The sequence below is a fragment of the Juglans regia genome, chromosome 8 (genome assembly GCF_001411555.2).
Source record: "Juglans regia cultivar Chandler chromosome 8, Walnut 2.0, whole genome shotgun sequence".
Classification (NCBI taxonomy): domain Eukaryota; kingdom Viridiplantae; phylum Streptophyta; class Magnoliopsida; order Fagales; family Juglandaceae; genus Juglans; species Juglans regia.
Genome location: NC_049908.1, coordinates 6630273 through 6652624, shown reverse-complemented (window position 1 = coordinate 6652624; position 22352 = coordinate 6630273). Strand labels below are relative to the sequence as shown.

The 22352-nt window shown below is 36.3% G+C and overlaps 2 protein-coding genes and 1 non-coding gene across 4 annotated transcripts; 2 read left to right on the top strand and 1 right to left on the bottom strand.

Annotated features, from left to right (window-relative positions):
- Nucleotides 1-9227: 9227 nt before the first annotated feature.
- On the top strand, nucleotides 9228-12347 carry LOC108982213 (uncharacterized TPR repeat-containing protein At1g05150-like). Its single transcript, XM_018953520.2, has 2 exons — nucleotides 9228-9387; nucleotides 9536-12347. Exon 2 carries the CDS (start codon nucleotides 9592-9594, stop codon nucleotides 11983-11985), a length of 2394 nt encoding a protein of 797 aa, XP_018809065.1. The 5' UTR covers nucleotides 9228-9387; nucleotides 9536-9591; the 3' UTR covers nucleotides 11986-12347.
- Nucleotides 12348-13664: 1317 nt separating this feature from the next.
- On the top strand, nucleotides 13665-13737 carry TRNAE-CUC. The gene has a single exon. It is a non-coding gene; the product is annotated as a tRNA-Glu (tRNA).
- A 1593-nt stretch (nucleotides 13738-15330) lies between these two features.
- LOC108982214 (protein LTV1 homolog) lies at nucleotides 15331-20239 on the bottom strand. Of its 2 annotated transcripts, none has more exons than XM_018953522.2 (5): nucleotides 19558-20239; nucleotides 18914-19348; nucleotides 17079-17690; nucleotides 16666-16793; nucleotides 15331-15694 (listed from the first exon to the last, which is right to left on the bottom strand). In XM_018953522.2, exons 1-5 carry the CDS (start codon nucleotides 20008-20010, stop codon nucleotides 15691-15693), a joined length of 1632 nt encoding a protein of 543 aa, XP_018809067.2. In that variant the 5' UTR covers nucleotides 20011-20239; the 3' UTR covers nucleotides 15331-15690. The 2 variants fall into 2 exon arrangements, with proteins under 2 accessions (XP_018809067.2, XP_018809066.2); XM_018953521.2 differs by having other exon boundaries at nucleotides 16657-16793; nucleotides 19558-20164.
- Between the last annotated feature and the right edge of the window lie 2113 nt (nucleotides 20240-22352).

Below are 22352 nucleotides of genomic sequence, written 5' to 3'. Positions count from 1 at the left end.
ATTCTCAAGTGGGGCTAAGGATGAACTTGCACAATAGATGAGATTTTTAATTTATGTATTTAATTTTCAATTACTAAAACTCTTTTGTTTTATCATTCTAAATTCATTGTTGATGTTTTCTTTTCTGAATAATCATAGAATTTATTCTATTTGTGGATTTAGTCATGTTTTTTCTATTGAATTGATTAGCTCTTTGATTATGTTTGGATCAATTACTTATCTATATTTATTTAATTCTTTGCTGCAATATCTCTCCCTGAGTATATTGTCGTCGTTGAATTTTCTCAATAATAATAATAATTTACGTATTTTAAAAGTGGTGAATAATTTTTCAAAGGGTTACATTTAGTTTAATTTTGGTTTATAAATCTATACATTCCGATTGAAAATTTTGAGAATTGAGTTATTCAATTAATTAAAAATAATTAAAATACTGGATTTGTGCAAGAGATTCCCGACGCTTTACTGTTTGTCAAATTTGAGTACATTTATCGTTAATCACTTTACTTCACTTTAATTTTCATTTAAAATTAATCTTTATTCTCTATTAATCATTGAATATTTTTCTTTAGGTTATTTGTTCCTTCAACTATTATTTTAATTTGTCTCTCTATGGAATTGACACCCCAAAGTTATGCTACAACTATCGCGTTATTTTTTAGATATAATCAAATTTTGGCACCGTTGCGGGGGAGACAGTATAAGAATTGCTAGATAGTTTTTCTTTTCAGCAATTTGTAAAGGCAGTAACTTCATTATTTCTTTTAGCTTGCTGCATTATTTTTTTTCTTCTTTCTTTTTATGGTATTTTTATTTTTTTTTAGTATTTTGTTACCTTGCATGCATAGATATAGAGACACATTTGGTAGATTTGCTTGTAGGCCTGTGCTAGAGTTGGAATCAAACTTTTTAAATCCTTTATTTGACAATCCATCTAGTCCCGAAGAAATGAGTGTACACGAAAATCAACCCACTAGAACTCTTCAGAATTACCTTCACCCTACACGCACAACCACACCATCACGCATCATGCTTCCAGCTAATACTCGCCAACTGGATTTTAAAACAAGGATGATACAGTTACTCCTTACTTTTCATGGCTTGGAAAATGAAAATTCATATGTACACATTAGGGAGTTTGAGGAAATAGTTGCGACTTTTTATAGTCAAAATGCAATTAATGACGTTGTGAGACTTAAGTTCTTTCCTTTATCTTTGAATGATAAAGCTAAAAGTTGGCTATACTCGCTGAGACGACGATCTATTGGGACATGGAATGAGATGACTCAGGTCTTTTTTAATAAATATTTTCTCCAACATAAAACCAACGCTTTAAAAAGGCAAATCTCCACATTTGCACAAAAGGATAGTGAGACTTTGTAATAGTCTTGAGAGAGATTTAAGGAGTTGTTAAGTATATGTTCTCACTATGGGTATGATAATTGGCGCTTAGTGAGCTATTTTTATGAGAGATTTACACCTAGAGAGTGCCAATTTGTAGAGATGATGTGTAATTGTGAGTTCTTATAGAAAGATCTTGATAAGGCCATAGAATACCTCAATGAGCTTGCTGAAAAAGCTCACACTTGGACTAGACTTAGTGCTACTGAGAGCAAAAATAGGTCACGACCTGCAGGAAACCCAAATGGTGGTGGAGTTTACCATCTCAGGGAAGAGGATAACCTAAAGGTTGAGGTTGAGATGCTCACTAGGGAGTTAGATGTGTTAAAGACTAAGGACTTAAAGTCAACACACATGGCTAAACATGCAGAGTCTTTTGGACCATATTTTGTGTGTGGTGGGGTAGATCACATCGTCTAAGAGTTTTCCACATTTGCTGAGATGAGAGATGTATGAGGAACAATGTAATGCATTAGGTATGTACAAGAAGTCTTTTACATCTTTCTCTGATACCTATAATTTAGGATGGTGCAATCACCCCAATTTTAGGTGAAAGTCTGAAAACCAACTGCCTGCACAACCCCCTAGATCATATCCTGCACCATATCATGCACCTTTATCTTTTAGGAATCCTTTAGAAAACACTTTACATGCTTTTATTGAGGCACAAAGTAAAATTAATTAAAAGTTTGAATATTTGATTATTCAGGTTATTGAAGAAAATAATGACATAAAAAGCCATGTATCCAAGTTGATGAGCTTTTTAAGTGTGAATTAGCGTGGCAAGTTCCATTCTCAAACTCAATCCACACTCCAAGGTCAACATATGGCTCAAGGAAATTTGAAGGAGGTCAAAGTCTTTGTGACACGAAGTGGTAAGTCCTTACATATCCTAACAATTGATAAGCCAGAAAATGTTGAAGATGAACAAAGCAATGATAGTGCCGAGTTGCCCAAGAAAGCTGAGGTAATTAAGAGCCCAGTTAAGGTACCATTTCTTTAAACTTTAAGATCTGGTATGTGAACTTTGGATTCTAGCAATGAAATCTTGAAGAACCTCAGGTAGGTAAAAATCAATATTCCTCTTTTGCATATTATTAAACAAGTTCCTACTTATGCAAGAGTTCTCAAAGATTTATGTACAATTAAGAGTAAACATCATGTTAAGAAGACAACATTCCTGACAGAGCAAGTTAGTACTTTAATTGAGCAGCGAATTCCTCCTAAATACAAGGATCTTGGTTGTCCAACCATTGCATGCAATATTGTGAATCATGAGTTTGAGCAAGCGTTGCTAGATTTAGAAGTTAGTGTAAATTTGATATCTTAATCCATTTATTTATAGTTTGGTTTTGGTGAAATCAAGCCCACTTCTGTTGTATTTCAATTGGTTGACCGTTCAGTTAAGAAATCAAGAGGAATAGTTGATAATATTTTGATCCATATTGACAAGTTTTATTATCCTGTTGATTTCTTAATCCTTGATATTAGTAACGTTGTTGACTCTAATTCTAAAATCTCCTTGATTTTACGTAGATGTTTCCTCGCTACTGCTAATGCTCTTATTAATTGCAGGAATGGTCTAATGAAACTCTCTTTTGGAAATATGACTCTTGAGGTGAATATTTTCTATATTGAAAAACAATCAATAGAGGATGACGAGTGCCACCAAATGTACATGATTGACACACTCATAGACAAGAGAGTTCACATAACTCATGATTATGATTCCCTTGAATATTTTTTTGTTAATTCTGAGTTTGATACTATGAATGATTCATTTGATGTTGTTGATGGTTGTGCTATTTTTTTATGAATCTCAGGATTATGACTAACATATTTGGCAATCGAAATTTGAGGAGCTGTCTAAGAAAAGTGAAAAGCAGATTCCTTCAATCATGGATAGTCCCAAATTGGAATTGAAGACACTGCCCTCAAGTCTTAAACTTGCATTTCTCGATCGAGGTGACATTTTTCCTATTAGTATTTTTTCGAAATTGAATGCTGGTAAGCTTAGAAAATTTTATTTGACCGAGTTGGAGGAGTTGAGAAATGATGCTTATGAGAACTCTAAAATCTATAAAGCTGAAACGAAAGCGTTTCATGATAAAAATATTGGTAGGAAGATGTTTAAGCCTAATGACCTAGTATACTTATATGATTCTAGGCTTCACAAGCACTCAATAAAATTTTGGTCTAGGTGGCCCAGCCCCTTTGTAGTGAAACATATTTTTGAAAAATAGGTGGTAGAAATAGAGGACCTTAGGGGTGGTCGGATCTTTAAAGTAAATGATCAACACCTTAAAGTATTAATTGATAGGCAAGTTCTGGAAGTGGAAGACATTCCACTTGTGAATCCGGTTTATCAATCTTGACCACACCACGCATTTATGTTTTTCTTTATTTGTTTTGTTTTATTTTTGTTTTCTCTTATTTTTTCTTTTCCTTTTTGTTTGCTGTTATTTTCTTTGTTTTTGTTTGCAGGTTAGTTTCATTTTATCATTTTAGGTTACCATCTTTGATGCTTAGTGAGCTATCCACGTCACTCATCAAGTGTATTCTACCATTTTTAGTTACTCTGCATTTAAATTTGATTTTTAAATATTGAGAACAATGTTTCATTTAAGTTGGGGGTGGTGGTGCAAATTTAGTATTTAAAATGATTGTTGGAACTCTGTGACAAATTTCATGTGTCAATTTTTTTTTGATTTGCATCACACGTGCATCATTTTCACATGTGTACTCATTTTCATTTATAGTCATCTTCGTGAATTCACCAAACCCACCATAATAACTTTTTGTTGAAGTATTCACAGAACCCCTAATGTACTAATCCAAACTTTTTGGTAAGAGGATGGTTTGACACATGTAGATAGACGAAGGTCAACTTAAGATCAACGTTTGAGGCTTTCAAGCTAACATTTTCCATCATAGACCCTTAGTTGACCGAGTTGGAGGAGTTGAGAAATGATGCTTATGAGAACTCTAAAATCTATAAAACTGAAACGAAAGCGTTTCATGATAAAAATATTGGTAGGAAGATGTTTAAGCCTAATGACCTAGTATACTTATATGATTCTAGACTTCACAAGCACTCAATAAAATTTTGGTCTAGGTGGCCCAGCCCCTTTGTAGTGAAACATATTTTTGAAAAAGGGGTGGTAGAAATAGAGGACCCTAGGGGTGGTTGGATCTTTAAAGTAAATGATCAACACCTTAAAGTATTAATTGATAGGCAAGTTCTGGAAGTGGAAGACATTCCACTTGTGAATTCGGTTTATCAATCTTGACCACACCACGCATTTATGTTTTTCTTTATTTGTTTTGTTTTATTTTTGTTTTCTCTTATTTTTTCTTTTCCTTTTTGTTTGCTGTTATTTTCTTTGTTTTTGTTTGCAGGTTAGTTTCATTTTATCATTTCAGGTTACAATCTTTGATGCTTAGTGAGCTATCCACGTCACTCATCAAGTGTATTCTACCATTTTTAGTTACTCTGCATTTAAATTTGATTTTTAAATATTGAGAACAATGTTTCATTTAAGTTGGGGGTGGTGGTGCAAATTTAGTATTTAAAATGATTGTTGGAACTCTGTGACAAATTTCATGTGTCAATTTTTTTTGATTTGCATCACACGTGTATCATTTTCACATGTGTACTCATTCTCATTTATAGTCATCTTCGTGAATTCACCAAACCCACCATAATAATTTTTTGTTGAAGTATTCACAGAACCCCTAATGTACTAATCCAAACTTTGTGGTAAGATGATGGTTTGACACATGTAGATAGACGAAGGTCAACTTAAGATCAACGTTTGAGGCTTTCAAGCTAACATTTTCCATCATAGACCCTTAGTTGACCGAGTTGGAGGAGTTGAGAAATGATGCTTATGAGAACTCTAAAATCTATAAAGCTGAAACGAAAGCGTTTCATGATAAAAATATTGGTAGGAAGATGTTTAAGCCTAATGACCTAGTATACTTATATGATTCTAGACTTCAGGGTTGCCACTCGCTCAACCCATTGTTTAAAAAATTTTTTAGTCTAAAAATTTATTTTAGACCCAAATTATAATATAATTTAAAATATAAATTGAAATTTATATGTTAAAAAAAATATAAACTCATTAGAGTTACATTTTGGATTGCATTGGCTTTCTAGGCCAACTATTATATAGGAGGCCAAGACAATACAACAGTGATAGTTAAGCAGTGAGACTTACATTAACTTGAAATTGAATTCAAGTTTTTAACAAATTGTATATATCTATATATAATATATTTATATAAATATTAAAAATTATAATTTTTTATGTTAAAAATGGGAGGAGTGCGAAGCAGAGGGCGGGGCCCCGCTAGGGTCAATCCGCCCCCCTCCCCAGCATGGACGGTGCAAGGTAGCCTGCCCGCCCATGCAGGGGTGGGGTGGACGGGGGCAGGGCCCCACTGCCCACCCTTACTTCGCAGTTTGTAGGAACTTGCAGAACTAAAAGTAGGAGTTCATTCGGTCCAAAATTGTTCTAAGCACTGAATTGGAATGTGCATTAAAAGAATAGAGGCACACCTACGAGGGTTTCTATGAGAACCTTGGAATTCACAAGAAATGGACAGCCTATTCTCATGGCTTAAATGGGTGAATCCACAAAACCGTAAAAGAAAGAGTTCAAGCCACGAGTATATATATATATATATATATATATATATATATATATAATATATATATTGAAAAATGTTAGAATTTCCATTGATTCTTTCCGCTAGAAGTTACCGTTGGGACTTTTTTAAATTATTATTATTATTTTTACTTAATGATTAAGTAAGTATTTTTAAATAATATTGTGATTTTTTTTATTTTTTTAAAAATATTTAAAAAAGTGTTAAAAATACATGTAAAGAAAAGCAAAAAAAAAAAAAATCAGAAAACAACTAAAGGGAGCCCCCCCCCAGCAGGAGCTCTCAGCAGTGGGAGTAGCACCATCCTATATATAATTTTTTAAAGAAAATGTCATCATTCATTCATTTATTAAGAGAAACTTATATCCATGATCTTATACATGTGGAGATATCCACATTTCAACTATTTGGAGCTCTACTAGTACACTATTGGATTGGTCTGGACTTCACAACTGTTGATACTCTTTACAGACAAACTTCCAAGAGACAACACTCTACCTAAACAGAAACTCGACCTCACCCTTCATAGAAATGAATGACTCAATCTCTACGGACAAACTATCCAAGAGACGAACTCTTTTTTATTTTTACTATATAATAAGGAAAATAAGAACGAAAAAGGATGGACTACAGTTTAGATGAATTTCGGTAGATTTTGACGACACGTGAAGGCAACAAGCTTATCTTTTTTCAGCCACAAAAGTGGTGGCGGTGGTTATTCCAATGATCTTGTGCATGCGGCACGTGAGGACCACGCAAGTGATTTCAGCAAAACCGCCACTATCTCTTGAACGCTTTGCAGATTGGGAGTTTTCTTGTGTTGCGTGTGTCTCCCAAGAGTAACCGAAAAATTGTAGATATGACTTTTTCAACCTTGAAAGAATAAAAATAAATTAAGAAATGAGAGAATGAGAGGGAGAAGGAGGAATAGATAGAAGAAAGGAGGGAATGAGAAGGGATAAGTATTGGATATGTATTACTTTTCTTATACGACTAATTTAAATCTTTCGTATGACTTATTTAATAATTAATTAGAAATGACTCAACACAATATGATGCTCATTTTAACATCTTTTATGTAAATAAATTGAATTAGTCCACATAATCCATTAGACCGTATGAATATAATTTCATTTAAAAGTTAAAATTTATATTTATTAATAACCATAATATCTTAAAAAAATAAGATTACCTATTAATAAAAAATATCAATATTTTTTAGATTTTAACATATAATAAAATCAATATGACAAACTCAACAATAACAAATATGAATATAGGTATAGAATTACATTTCCAACAATAAAGAAAAATAAACATTTTGAGAAATATCATGTCACATATAATTATGTCGTAACAAATATGAATATAGGTATATAATTACATTTTGAGATAAAATTTAAATGAATTATTATGGGTTGATTTCAAATTAAGTGAGTTGAATTATTATTATTCTGTTTATTAATTATGTCTTAACGAGTCCTATCGTTTTGACATAAATCTATTTATATCAAATTCAAATCTATTAATTTCTTATCATATTATCATTCATAATATGAAATGAAAAATGATAAATCTATTATTTTTTATTACTATTTTATAATTCTATTTCGAATGAATAAGGGTAAATATATAGAATTTAAAGTATTTTTAACGAAGTGATAAGATTGAATCGACTGACAAAATGAGTTGTAATATAACTTTTCATTACTATTAAATAATAATTTCTCGTGACAGAAAACAATTTATTTACAAACTTTTTTTATACACCCAACAACTGTTAATGTGTGGTCTGACCTCGTAATCATGAATCTTATGGCCAGTAAAATGTTGATAGAGTTATCGATGAATAGAATACATTATTTATATTATTTAAATTGTATAATTTAATTTATAAAATTTAAAATTTAATTTTATTTATCAAATTAAATTATATCATATAAATATTATATGTTATCCATATGGGCCTCCGGCTTATAAATATAAATTATACACCAAATTTACAAGCAGCTAAACTCTTATTAGATCTTAAAAATTGAAAAACACTACTCTATCGCCCCAATTATACTGTTTGATAATTTGTTTTTTACTTAATGATAAAAAAAATAATTTTAAATGTATTGATGTATTCTTTTATTTTTTAAAAATATTAAAAAAATGTAAAAAAAATAAAGAAAAAATAAAAATATAAAAAGTAAAGTGCGGTCAAACCAAGTGGGCTAGAGTAGCCCAACTCTTAAAAATTTATCCCTCCAGCAATAGCCAAACTATAGAACATAATAATTAGTAGCATTGTTCACCCAGGTGTACCCAGCCCAAAACCTAGGTTTTAAATTTGGGCCGAAATCCGACCTGAGTTAGGCCGGTTATGACTAGGGCTGGAAAATCTAAATTCCGGGATGTACTTATTTTTTTTTTTTACAAAAATTTCTCCTTTGAAAGATAATTCATATTAATGTCTATATTATATATAGTAATTCACAAAATCGCATGCATGCAGTTGAAAAGTAACAGAGAAGTAGTGACATATTGTTAAGGTTAAACATGATTTTAACTCAACTTTCAATTGATGGACATAATGATTTCAGTTACAGTATTGTTTGCTTCTAAAATTGTTAAAAAAATGAGGTTTTTATGAAGAATATACTTGAATTACAGTCTTTAATTATTAATTAGAATAAGAAAGGGATACTAGTCAAAATGCTTTAGCCTCTTTTTTTTTTTTTTTTGAAATCTCAAAATGATTTCAAAATGCTTTAGCTAGAAGTAAATAAACGGTCCAAATTATAGTTGGACGGTTGAAACATATGATTTCTTTATCAGAAGACTTCGGGTACCGTTAAAAATCATCTCCCTAACACCAAACCCACACCTCCCACCTGAACTCGCCCTGCCAGTTGGCTCTTGTCCAAACATCTACTAACTAACTACTATTACCTTTTTGTTTATTGTTTTTCCTCGTACCAGCCAGGCCAGCCAAATGGCAAATCAATAACGGAATTAAATTAAAATAAATAAAGACAAAATATAGATTGAAAAAAAAAAAGAAAAAAAAAGGAAAGTAAAAACGACAGTGCTTTGTCGACTAGTGCTGCGAGGCTGGTATCGCACCCATCATCACCGTCAGAGGGGAAAAAGGAAAAAATTAGAGAGAGATAGAGTCAGAAAAAGAGAGTTCGGACTCTCTCTCTCTCTGTATCCGTATCTCTCTCCTTTTCTGCTTTATCTTTGCAGATCCAATGAGAAGAAAGAACAGTCCCCACATGAATTCAAAATTATGCTTTCAATCAAGAGACTGATTGATCCCTAAATGTAATTAACCTTCCTCACTTTTTTTTTACACGTTAAATCTCTAACTTTTCAAATTTCACTTACAGAGCTCTCTCTCTCTCTCTCTCTCTCTCTCTGTATATATGTGTGTGTGATTATCTGCTTCTATTTTTTTATTTCTATCTTCCAGAGAGTGTCGTCTTTCTCAAAGTTGATCGAAACCCTAAAAGGGAAAGGAGAGGCGAAATGGCGACGAGGGGTAGTAGATCAGAGAAGGTGAAGAGGATTTTCCAGCAATTCGATGCGAATCGAGACGGGGGTCTCAACAGGGACGAAATGGAGGCTCTCGTCGTGGCGGTGAACCCTAGGGTTAAGTTCAGCGAAGAGCAAATCAACGCCATTCTTGACGAGGTGTTTAGGACATACGGCGAGTTCATCGACGGCGAGAAGGGCTTGACCTACGAGGGGCTTTTGCGGACTTATGACGACGGTGCTGGCGATGTGGACCGTGACTTCGACGCGCTGGAGCTCGAGCTCAATTTGGAGGAGAATATTAAGGGTATTTCTGGAGCGTCCTCGTCTTCCATAGCGGATGAGCGCGCCATCGAGTCCCAGAAGAAGCAGAGGACCGCGGCGTGGGCGGTCTCGCCCAACCACGGCATAGTATTCGATGACACGTGGAAAATCGTCGACGATTTGGAGATTCTGATCAAGAGGTTGAAGGCTAAGCAAGCGAAAGATGGGAAATTGAAAGGGGATAATTTCGACGCGTACTCGGACGCAGGGTGGTCGAGAGAATTGGGGCCTTCGACGGAGATTTCGGACAAAAGGGTATTCTGGGAAGAGTCTGGGCATGACTACGTGCTGTTTGTGAAGGAATTGGGGGTTCTTAGAAGCCGAGCCGATGGGGCGAGGTCGAGAGAGGAGGCCTTTGATGGCCACATGGCCATTGGTCGAGCTTTGTATGAGCACCAGCTGTTTAGGGAGGCTTTGGTTAGTTTCAAGAGGGCTTGTGAGTTGCAACCCGTGGATGTGAGGCCTCATTTCAGAACTGGGAACTGCTATTACGTACTTGGCAAATATAAGGAGGCCAAGGAGGAGTTTTTGTTGGCGCAGGAGGCAGCTGAAGCGGGCGGGAACCAGTGGGCCTATTTGCTTCCGCAGATTTATGTGAATCTCGGTATTGCGCTGGAAGGCGAAGGTATGGTTCTAAGTGCTTGTGAGTATTACAGGGAAGCTGCAATTCTTTGTCCTACGCATTTTAGAGCTTTGAAACTTTTGGGTAGTGCTTTGTTTGGAGTCGGGGAATATAGGGCGGCCGTGAAGGCCTTAGAAGAGGCTATATTTATGAAAGCAGATTACGCCGATGCATATTGTGATTTGGGTTCGGCTTTGCATGCTATTTGTGAGGATGAGAGGGCAATCGAGGTGTTTCAGAAGGCTATTGATTTGAAACCTGGTCATGTCGATGCTCTGTACAATTTGGGTGGGCTTTATATGGACTTGGGCAGGTTTCCAAGAGCTTCTGAGATGTATACTAGGGTCTTAGCTGTGTGGCCGAATCATTGGAGGGCACAGCTCAACAAGGCTGTATCCTTGTTGGGGGCTGGGGAAACTGAAGATGCTAAGAAAGCCTTGAAGGAAGCCTTGAAAATGACAAACAGGGTTGAGCTGCATGATGCAATATCCCATTTGAAGCAACTGCAGAAGAAGAAGGTGAAGTCTAATGGGGGCAATGGGGAGGGGGCATTTGTTACTGTGGAGCCCTCAAAATTTAAGACTGTGGGGGAGAACACTATGTTGAGACCAGACTTGGCTAATGCTCTTCAAATTAGGGCTTTCCAGAGGATTACTAGGTTGGGTCGCTGTCATGTAGACCTTCTGATGAAGGAAATGCTTGATGGTGACGTGCCGGTGTCCTATTCTGGTAGTGGTGTTCCTGAGAAATCCATTCGCAAGCCTAAATTGGAAGAAGTTCTTCACCGTTTACTCAGTTTTCTAAAGCCCGAGACCTTCCAAGGAGCTGTCAAAGCCATAAACGAGAGGATACTCTCTGTTCTGGATGATGCAGGCTCAGGCAGGGTGGATTTGGGCATGTTTTTTGCAGTCGTGGCCCCCATTTGTGGTGGCCCTCCAGATAAGCGTAAACGTGTTGCTTTTGATGCACTTTTGTGGCGTCCTGTGAATGAAGGCATTTCGCAGATTAAAAAGGTTGATGCTGCTAGATACATCAAATTGTTGAGGGCTATTTATGTCCCTTCTCATGGGGTTAGTGAGATGCTGGAGGTCCATGGAGAAATGGATGCCTCAAACTCGTTGGTGTCTTACACTGAGTTTCTTGTAATGTTTGATGATCCTGACTGGGGGTTTGGTATCATGCCCACTCTGTTGAAGCTTGAAACCAGGGATAGGAACCGGCATGGCCAGCATGTTTGTTCAGTTTGCCGCTATCCAATTATTGGGTCCCGCTTCAAGGAGATGAAATCTTATTTTAGTCTATGTAATCAATGTTACAGCGAGGGAAAGGTGCCTTCTACCTACAAGCAGGAAGAGTACAGATTCAAAGAGTATGGAAGTGAGGCTGAAGCAATGAAAGATAAGTGCATGTGCTTTAATATGCAATCCCGTAATGATCCTTAGCTAGGATACTTGGGTAGTTCTTCTGTATTATTCCATCAGGTGGTTCTAGCTGCCAAGTGTGAGATATATAGTCGTCAATGTGTTCAGCAAGCATCATGGCTTTGTATGATTAAATGTTTCGAGTGGTTGAGCTGATACTGCTGTTCTCTAATAGCTACCAAAGAAACTCCCTTCCTTTCCCTATTTTCATCCCCAAACACTTGAGAGGTGTACATTACCTTTATGGCTTGTGATTCTTTATGTAGAGTTTATTTTGAATTGATTAAGTTCAGATATGGATGTTGGTGGCTTTCTGTCAAGTGTATTGTTATAAGCCAAAAATTCTACTAGCAAATGGAGATACAAATGTCTGTATTTTGGCACTTACGAGTTATGGGGTGATTCTCTTTGATAATTTAATTAGTCTCACTATCTTTTTTGCATTTGAACATAACTTGACATGATTGCAGTGCTAGGTTTTTGTCCATAGATACTAATCGAATCGGATCTTTATAATGACGTATCAATGAGCATTGTCATTCATTATGAGATAACCTTTCATATTTTCATTAGAACACGAGAATAAGGAGTCTCTAGAGGGATGAGTATGCTCTGCAGTGGAGGGCTTAGGAACATGAACTAAAGCTTGTAAATCTTATCACGTTAGTATTGGAGAATCCAATGATGGCCAATGTTGTGGATCACTTGGTTACTTGCAATTTGTCTCATCCCTTTCCTCTAAAAAGTTGGTTATATGCTAATTGCTGTCTTATTTGGTTCAAGGTGAAGTTTTTGTCTACTTGTAAAAAAAAGGGTGAAGTTTTTGTCTGGTTAGTGGCCTATCTATCATCTGCAGGAATCATTTTTTTCTGAGCGGTCAAGGACATTCATGACTATAATCAATCAAGCAATTGGTTTAGTTTTAACTTTGCGTTAAAACACTAGAACAAAAAATTTCTTTTTGGTAAACAAAGAAGATGCAGGAATTCCAATGGGATCTCATTGCATACATCCCGTTTGGATAGTGAAAACGTCTCGTCTCGTCACTACAATTTTTACATAAAATATAATAAACAATTCAATATTTTTAAATTTTAAAATAATAATAATATTATAATAATATTTTATTCAACTTTCATCTAAAATCATCTGATCTCATCACACTATTTAAATTGCATTTTGTTGCCTTCTTGCTGAAGTAGGAGGATCCCCTGACAATTCTGGAATATAGTAACAGATAAGACTCAACAGTAATGCAATTTTAGTCATGTAAAATCCTTCCAAGGACAGGAAAACCAGCCGGAAAAGTGAAAAGTGAAAAGTGAAAAATGAAAAATAAAGAGAGGGGGGAGTGGGAGTGGGGTTGGGGTTTGGTAACTAAAAGGTTAGAAAATTATAACGATGCTCGGTTTGTAATAATCTTTTCAAACAAGACAAAAGGTTGTTATGATCTAATCATGGGTTCAGACAACGGAAATCATTATCAATATCAGTTTGGCTAAAACTAATTTTTGACTTTTTTTTTTTTCATGCATCTGACTTAGATCGTGGTACCATATCATTTAAATCCACAAAAATGTGTCTTCTCTCCATGAAACTGGGTCAGTTGTGCAATTTCAACTCCAATCTTTTTCTAATTCAAATAAGAAATGACGTGTTTTGATAGGTTTAATAAAGTTTCAGAGAGTCAAATGCCAAGATCCGTTGTAGTCTAGTTGGTTAGGATACTCGGCTCTCACCCGAGAGACCCGGGTTCAAGTCCCGGCAACGGAATTACTTTTTGTTTTTTGACAATGTTTTTTCAATACAGGGCCACCAAGCTTAGTTTTGTATCCATTTTGTCCCACTTTTACACGGCAGGAAGAGGCTTTTAAATTGAAACCATTTCATAAAGTGTTTTGGATTCCCATTCAATTCGATTATTTTTTTTTTTTACGAAATCAACTTGATTTAATTTTTTATTTTATAATCAATCTTACCTTTCGGTATAAACCCAAAAAAAAAAAAAAAATCGGTGGCTTTGTTTCTTCAGCTTGCAAATCTATGACTATTGTTTCTGCTCTCCTGGGTATGTATACTGTTATGTGTCCATATATGGCCCAAGCATTCACATCTTAGAAAACCGGCTTGCTAGGTAGAGGTGCCCTCAAGCTTATATGCACACATACCATTTGACTCCTAACCAATGTGAGACCATAACATATACAATATTTTTTTTATTTATTCTCGACGCTGATGCAGTTCCATAAGAAAAGAACACATCACGCATTCAAGTTGTGCATGCGTATAGGTTTGCTATTTTATTATATCACCAGTAAGCTTAAGCTGCCTCTTCCAAAATGCAGGCAAGAAACATGCTTTGTCATCCATTAGGTGTGAGAAGATAATACACTTTAACTTAAACACTGCTTTCAGTTCATTAGAACTCACAATTAACACATATGTATGAGCTATAAATCATGATAAATAGTTGAATTAGTTGCTAAATGCTTTTCCCATGGCTAAAAGAACCTGAATGAAGAGGACGAGGTTAGATATGCAGCCAAAAATAATGCCAACCCAATCTCTAGGGTTGGTTATAGGCATGTTATGCATGATAATGATTATTATAATGCCCATGGTAGCAACTTCGTCGTGGTCGTCATCAGTATCGCCATTATCACTGGCACCATCGATGGAATCTTTACCATCTCACCCCCTAACGGATCAAGTTCAGAGAGGTGAGGAACAATATCAGGCTGAACCAGAAGTATTGATGGAAGACTATGGCATGTGGAACCCCGCACCCTACGATGGTGGAGGTGATGCCGCTCCTATTCCACACTGAGGAAGAGTTTTGCTGTGGTTCTACTTTCCAGATTCAATTTTGAAAGCAAGAAGAAACCAAGCAATGTGATTCTTTCTCTTGAGTAATTTTGTATTTGTATACTTTTAACACTGTTTTCCCAGTAAGTCGCTTACTCTTGGTACGTGTTTCCTTCAGTCCAGGGGGCAAATCAATCTTTGTAGTCTTACTTGAAAAAACAAAAAACGAAAAACAAAAAGACGAAGAAGAAAAATAAGTCTTTGCAGTATTTCTGAATGACAAACCGATCCAACGTTTATGAAATCTTAAAATTTAAATGCATGGCTATATCCTCCTAGTCGCATCCTGACTAGCAGTCTCTCCTTGCTGTATTAACCATTTTTTCATTCCCAATCTATGAAGGGAAGAGCACAGGAGGAAGGCAGTCTAACTAAACCTTCCAAATTCTAGCCGAAGGTGTTCCTAATTTAAGGACATTTTGCTAGAGCGGTAAAGGGACCCGTTTCTCATTTAGTATCAACAGGAGCTAAGAATGATACAAAAACCCCGACCAACTGAAAAAAGGGAAAATCAGATCGTGGCTCTATAGCCTGCATAAAAGGGGATGACGACACACAATAACTGCATCCCGATATACCAAAGATTTTCAGGTTTATTTGTTTCGCAGGCAAGACAAATATGTAATGAAACATAAACTTAATTTCATTGCATTCATTAGTACATCCACTCACCCCCAAGAACAAGGAAAAATAAACCAAAATAAGTATCAAACTTCTGATAATCTATGCGGCCAAAAAATCACGGCAATGAAGGTTAGGATGAGCATTCGACCCCTTCTCCGGTAGCACATGACTGTAGGTGACTCGAATTCCACGGGAATTCAGAACAGAAGCCCCCTAAGGTACACTTGAGTGTAGATTTTACCTATTGAACATGAGAGAAAATTAGAACACGAGGTCGAGGAAAACTAAAGGAAGGAATGCCTGCATGTCCAAGGCAGCTGAAGGCAAAATTTGAGTTGAGACCATAATGCCATTTATAGTATTGCTCTATAAATTGTACAAGGCGATAAAAGAAAATGTTTGTCAAGTACATCTGAATTACGTATTCAAAACCACAAAAAGTCTCTCTATAACAGGTAAGGTTTAAAGAAGAACTGGGTGTAGGAAGATGAATAAAAAGTTTCTTTAAATTAGTTCCCACTTTTCTCGCATAACTAAGCAAAGAAAAATAATATAACTTTATCTTCTATTGTGGGAAGGGAACAAGGTGGAGTGTGTTGTTTATTCTCCAAACCAAAGCATGAGCATGTTGCCTGCTGCCTCTGACAAATTCCCTACCAAGGATGTGCCTGGCAAACATGGTAGGTCTGTATATTTAACTTGTATTCTGTATGGAAAGATGAGCTCTCTCCTGTTGGGGAATGCATTAGAAATTAATCTAACCTGGTAATTTCTTGAGCAGATCCCACATTAGCCCCAATATATTGGTCTCTAACTAGTAACTAGAGAAGTAAATGCTTGAGCTCAAGTAAGAAGGGCCTGGCTGGAGTTAGCATTCCAGGCTGATGTTATTTTCTTATAGGGGTTAATACGGTTTGTGGATAAAACTGAGAATTGTCATTTCTTATACTAAAGAGTTGAATGAAGATTTCTTTGCAAATAATTGAGGTGGCTTTCTACGCCCATCTAGTTCTTGAACTCTTCCTCTTATGTTATTAGCTTGAGCTATTTATCCCTTCTAGTCATCTCTTCCTCAACTTCTACATCTCTTCTTTGTATACATATAGTTGAAAAAAGCTCGAAAAATATAAAATAGGGTGCATCTAAAAATCCTATAAATGAGATTGTAATTCCAACTAGCTGAAAGCATAATTATACACTTACCATACTTACATAAGATGTATAGATGATGGGCCAGCAATGGCAGCAACTTTCTGAGCACGCTGTGCTTCACCCCTATAAAGCTCTTTCATTTCTTTTTTTGCACGCCGTGCTTCCCGCCTTTCCTCCTTTACAGCAGCCTGCAAACAGAAAGTTTTGGTGTCATTACAAAAGACAGTGGAGTAGACCAACTGAAAAAACTAAGCCCGTGCATGGTTTTTTATAATAACAAATGCTCAAACCAGTATCTCCTCAGATAACCAACAGCAACTTATTTCCTCCAAATCATCCTTAATGATGACAGTTAGCAAATAGACAATGGGACTTTATTCTGATCTTTTCTCAGTGCAATAACTGTAATTCGATGGTTGTAGCACTAACTGTTCAAGAAATGGAATAATCAGAAATAAGCAGCAAGGAGATACCTTCCGTTCTTTCTTCTCCTCCTTTGACTCCTGACCAAGTTGTTTCCTCTTCTGCTGCTCAGCTTTATTACTACCCACATCCTTCACCTTTTCTTCAGCAGGTTTTTTACTATGAGGTAGAAAGTCCACAGGAAGCCTCTCTTTTCCTCGAAGGGATATTACATGACTGGTGACACCCAAGGCTCTAGATACGGTTTCAGCCAACTTCTTTCTCCTCGCTATTTCTGGAGCCCCAATCTTACCAGGGTGGTTATCAAGATTTGAATACGTTGAAACTATGGTCTCACAGTCCCACACTTCTGATTCATCACTGCTTTCTTCTACGAAAACAACAGGTTTGTCATCATTTTCGTTTTCATACTTCTCAGCATATTCCACACAGCGACGAATCACGTCAGCAGCAGAGTCTGATAGCTCCTTCCTCTTTGATATCTCATTATCACGCAATAAATCAGCAGGAGCCTTATATTTATCATCGAGTTCCAAGTCATCCATTAAATGATCACCAATGGCTTGATTAAGCTTCTTGGCAAGGGATTCATCTTCTTCAGCTACGTAATCATAATCACCATCGTCATCATCATTGTCAGTGCCATATTCTTGACGTTCAAGCTGAAAAAGATCAGCTGCCGTCAGACAGAAGAAATTTAATGTGACAAGAAAACGGCCATCTAACAAATCAAGATAGGGATGCAGACATATGATATAGCTTAAAAGAGTAAGTCACTTTCTTTTAAATTTGGAATCAAAACACGCAGCAAACCACTCAATCAGAAAATAAATAGGCTATATTGGCAAGCGCAACAAGAACTGTGGTAGACCAGTCGAAAGCTTTATCAAGGCCTCCTAAATGTCCATGAAACTTGTAGTATGAGATCAAGACGAGTTGGATACAACATAGGCTGTTGAAACTCATGTACTATGTAACATAAAGGAACTGGTGATATCAAAAGCTTTAATCATCAAGTAAAAAATTAACTTCTAATAACATACATGTAAATACACTTTTTGTAATTTGTATCCTCTACAATCAAGTATAAGGCAAGAGGATTTCTACAAGCAAACATCATGCACTATACGTTTATATTCAAAATAATACACTAACTAGAATAGACCAAAAGGGTTTAATGCATAGAGTAAGACGTGGCAGTCCTACAAGGAGCAGAGCTTCCATTCCCAGACACAATCTTCATTTCATAGGTATTTTAGTACTATGACATATGTACTATAAATATCATGTTCAATTGCTAGGTGTTTTCTCTTGTATACATCGGCTACTCCTGATATTAATAATTTTTGCTTACAAACAAAAATCTATTTTCAATCAGAATCAGCCCTATTTAGTTTGAAAATTAATTGCTTTATCACCAAAACCAAAGAAATTTTGGACTCTCAAGTTGTAGATGAGGAGAATTACATGGACAAGTAATAACGACGTCCCAAATATGTTTTTAAAACAATGTTCATAAAAGCACTTTAAAGAACAAATACTTGAAAAGGAGGAAAAAAAGAATTAAAAAACAGAGCCCATAGGAATTCGGAAAAACAAAAACAAAGTCTCAGCCAATTGGCAACAATTGAATAGGATCCGAAAACTACATTAGGGGACGGCCACTTAGGGACGGTAGACTACTTTGTTCCATGTATAACAGCTTCTTAATTGGTGTGTCAGCTCTACACTGTATGATAGATAAAGACGAGAGTCCTGACTAAGTCTAATAACACAAATGGGATACTCGACATTTCATCATGAAGCAGTTATGAAAGCAAACTCTTTAAAGACGATAAATTACAAACTACAGTAATAGAAAAATAAAACGGGGAAAGAAACTCACTAAATCAAATTGCTCATCCAGAAGGCGACGAACTCGTGACTTATTGTCAGCAAATTCATCTCCACCTTCCACCAGGTGATTTCCAATTCCACTCTGAAAGACAAGGCCATCAACAGTTGGTTGTTGGTCATAATTATCTGCTTTATCAACCTCTTTTCCAGTTACCCCAAATTGTTCTACCCTATTTAACCTCTTATCCACCTCTACATCCTTCTCCTCTTCAAGAAGGTTTGCCCGAACAACAAAATCCTCTTCTAAGTCCTCAACATCAGAACCAAACCGCGATAAATCACTATCATCGAGCAATGCAGCTACATCAGGATCAACCGCTTTCTGTACCCGCACACCAAATGTTTTCGATGCAACACCGAAAATGGACCTCCCATCGGGATCATCATCCACTTCAGAAATCTGTACTCTTGATGCATCATATGCCTAGAGACAAAGCGCAATACAGCTTTTTTTAGTCCCAAGAAAACAACCAAACACAAATTCTAGACGCTCACATCAGGCTCATTCTAATTCAGCAGAAATTATTAGAAAGGTAAAAGATAGAAATTTTCATTCCCATCATTTTCGTATGCTTTCCAAGAATTATTTTCCAGTAACCAAACAAAGAAAAAAGCAATCAAAAGCTAACCAACCTTGACATCACGCGGAAGCTGATCGAGCCTCGCCTTCGGATTATTATAGAACGAGGAGCCACCGCCAGCGTGCTTAATATCCCTCAAATGAATCAAATAATCGTAACCGTCATCCGGAAACCCGAGTTCCAAAATCTGCCTCCTCACATTCTCCGGCAACGCCTTCCCCGCCCGCACCGAGTTCCCGGGAACCCTACCATCGCCCTCTTCGTTTTCATCGTTGTCCTCGGGCGCATCGGCGAATATAGAATCGGGATCGTCGTCGTTGTGGCCGGAGCCGGAGACTCCAGTGGGGTCTTCATCGGCGAAGAAGGAGACGGGGTTGTTGTCGACGCGGACAAAGACTCGGTCGCCACCCGGTGTGTTGTCGTAATTGGGGTCGGACGAGTCGCGAGCGAGTAATTGGAACGTTGCGGATTTCTTCCTGTCGATGAATTTCTTCTTCTTCCCCATCTTAGGTAATAATTGCTCTGGGAATTTGGGTAACTGTGGGGAGCTCAAACTGATTGGAGCCTCGATGAGTGGATTGAGAGCTATGGTCAATGAGAGTAAAGCAGGAAACAAGATTTCTATGCGAACCCTAAACCAGAGGTTTTCGTATGTAGGGTATAAAGTATAAACCCTCGAGAAAAAACCCTAGGTTGGTGCCCGAGAAGGGCAGGGCACTGGTGGCCCAAGATTCGGCCCGTCCATTGATTGCCGATTTACAGGAAAACGGGCGCAAGATCCGTCCGTTAACGGGTCATTGGGCCTCATCTTGACTCTTACTCTCTCAATAAGATTAGAGTAATTTAACTTACTAGACCAATTAACGTAGTGTTGGGCTTCTATGTGTGGAGAGACTGATTGTATTTGTGGAGGCTCGGCTGAATGATTGATTCTACTCGATAAAGATCTTTTGCAGTTTTTTTTGTGAATTTTCAATGAGTTTTGGGCTTCATTTGGAGAAAAATCTTTGATCTGTTTTGGCTCTTAATCCGACACGATCCGACCCACTAATTAATGTTTACTATATATATTGTATTAAATTATTGTACAGCTATTGCACTGTATATTTAATTATCAACTGAATGAAATTCTCTACATCTTCGTATGAGTAGGCACGTTATCAAATCACGTAAATCTTATGTTAAGGATTAAATTGACTAGGTCAAATCCTTTGGAAACCTATAACTAAGAGAAGAAATCATAAAGCCAAAAGATAAAACTTGAAAGAGATAAGGCAAAAAAGTTAGCTCAGACTCCTAAAAGGAAAAGATATCACAAGTCAAGTTGGATTCTATCACTCTAAAGAAATAACCTCTATATAAGAAGCAGTTCTCTCCAGGTTCTCTAAAGGCTGGGAGGCTGACTCTATGCACTCTCCACCAATTCTCTAGAGGAACTCTCCTGAGACTAAATTCTTCCATTGTACTGAGAGATATGTGAGGCTACGAGACATTGTAAAATCATCATCTGATATAGTAGATTTTGTCTCAACAATCTGTGGACATAGGCTTTTATACCAAACTACGTAAATTTCTGTGTCTCCCTTTATTTACTTTTATTTGCTTATTTATTATTTATTTATGGATGAATGCGAAGAGCACTGTATCAAAGCTCAAATCACCAACGTGAGTCGGGATGACTCTTTCTTTCTTTCTAATCTGTTGTGCAATTTTTGACATTAACAAGGTCTCATGTATATATGTATGTATGTATGTGAGTCTTTATATATATATATATATAAAAGTTTTTAGAAGACCTATGTGGTGTTTTGAATCGATACTAACCCGTGGGAAAAGTGTGTTAAGTGTTAGGCTATTGCAAGATCTTATTAATGGCCTTGAGCTTATTGTTAATTACTTCTTTTTGCATATGGTTAGTATCGGTTCAAAACACTACATAGACTTTCTAAATAAAGACTCACATACATACATACATATATACATGAGACCAGCCCTTTGAAACTATAAATGGGTGGAGAATTGATTATCATACACCTCATCGTCAGCATGCAAATTAATTAACAAAAGTTAGGCATCGCTCACGGGTTTAATTGGAGCCTTGATCAGATCTGTTTTTGCGTCTACTTGTTTAGTTATTTGTGGCCACAGATGAAGATATTCATTGTAATTTGGCTAATCAAAATTATGTAAGATCTTAAGTACTACTATTCTTCAGTACTGTGTATGTATAACTACCCGAATAAGATCTTGTTTTTTTCCTGTTCAAGTTAGAAGATAAATTAATGATATTTTACCTGATCTACTCTAACAGATAAACATATACTATATATTTGATATGTTTTAACAGTACTTTTGAAATAAAATAATAAATGCAAGGTGGAGGGACTTATCTTATATTCTGGAGAAGAACTTGTGAGCCAAGAAGTCATCTCTCTCTCGATTCCGCTGTAGATAATAAATCGATCCCACGCACGTCGCCAACATCTTGTTTGGTATGCAATTGATTTCACTTTTTGTTCTACATTTTCTTTTATCATTTCTAATATCTAGATCTAAGTGAAATTTTTTTTTTAATAATAAAAATTAGTACTATTTTCCCAAAAGGAAAATGATTACATAAAACTTGTGCCCACCCTCTTAAAAAAAAAAAAAACTTGCCCACCCTAAATAATTAATCCCCGGTAGAGAAAAGCTCGCTAATCACGTAATTCTCGCATCTTTGCTTTGCTCTTACGCTTGTCGATTTTCCCCCATCGTTCTTATCGTTGCTTAATCTGTAATTCACTGCTCACTGATCACTGCAATTAGCTTCTAAGTTATATAGGCCAATTCTCACAGACATACTAA

Coding starts and splice junctions, on each gene's coding strand:
- LOC108982213 (XM_018953520.2), top strand. CDS start 9,592: ATGGCGACGAGGGGTAGTAGATCAGAGAAGGTGAAGAGGATTTTCCAG.
- LOC108982214 (XM_018953522.2), bottom strand. CDS start 20,010: ATGGGGAAGAAGAAGAAATTCATCGACAGGAAGAAATCCGCAACGTTC. Junction 17,691..18,913: donor TGGATGAGCAATTTGATTTA/GTGAGTTTCTTT, acceptor GATCTTTTTCAG/CTTGAACGTCAAGAATATGG. Junction 16,794..17,078: donor AGGAGAAGAAAGAACGGAAG/GTATCTCCTTGC, acceptor TTCTGTTTGCAG/GCTGCTGTAAAGGAGGAAAG.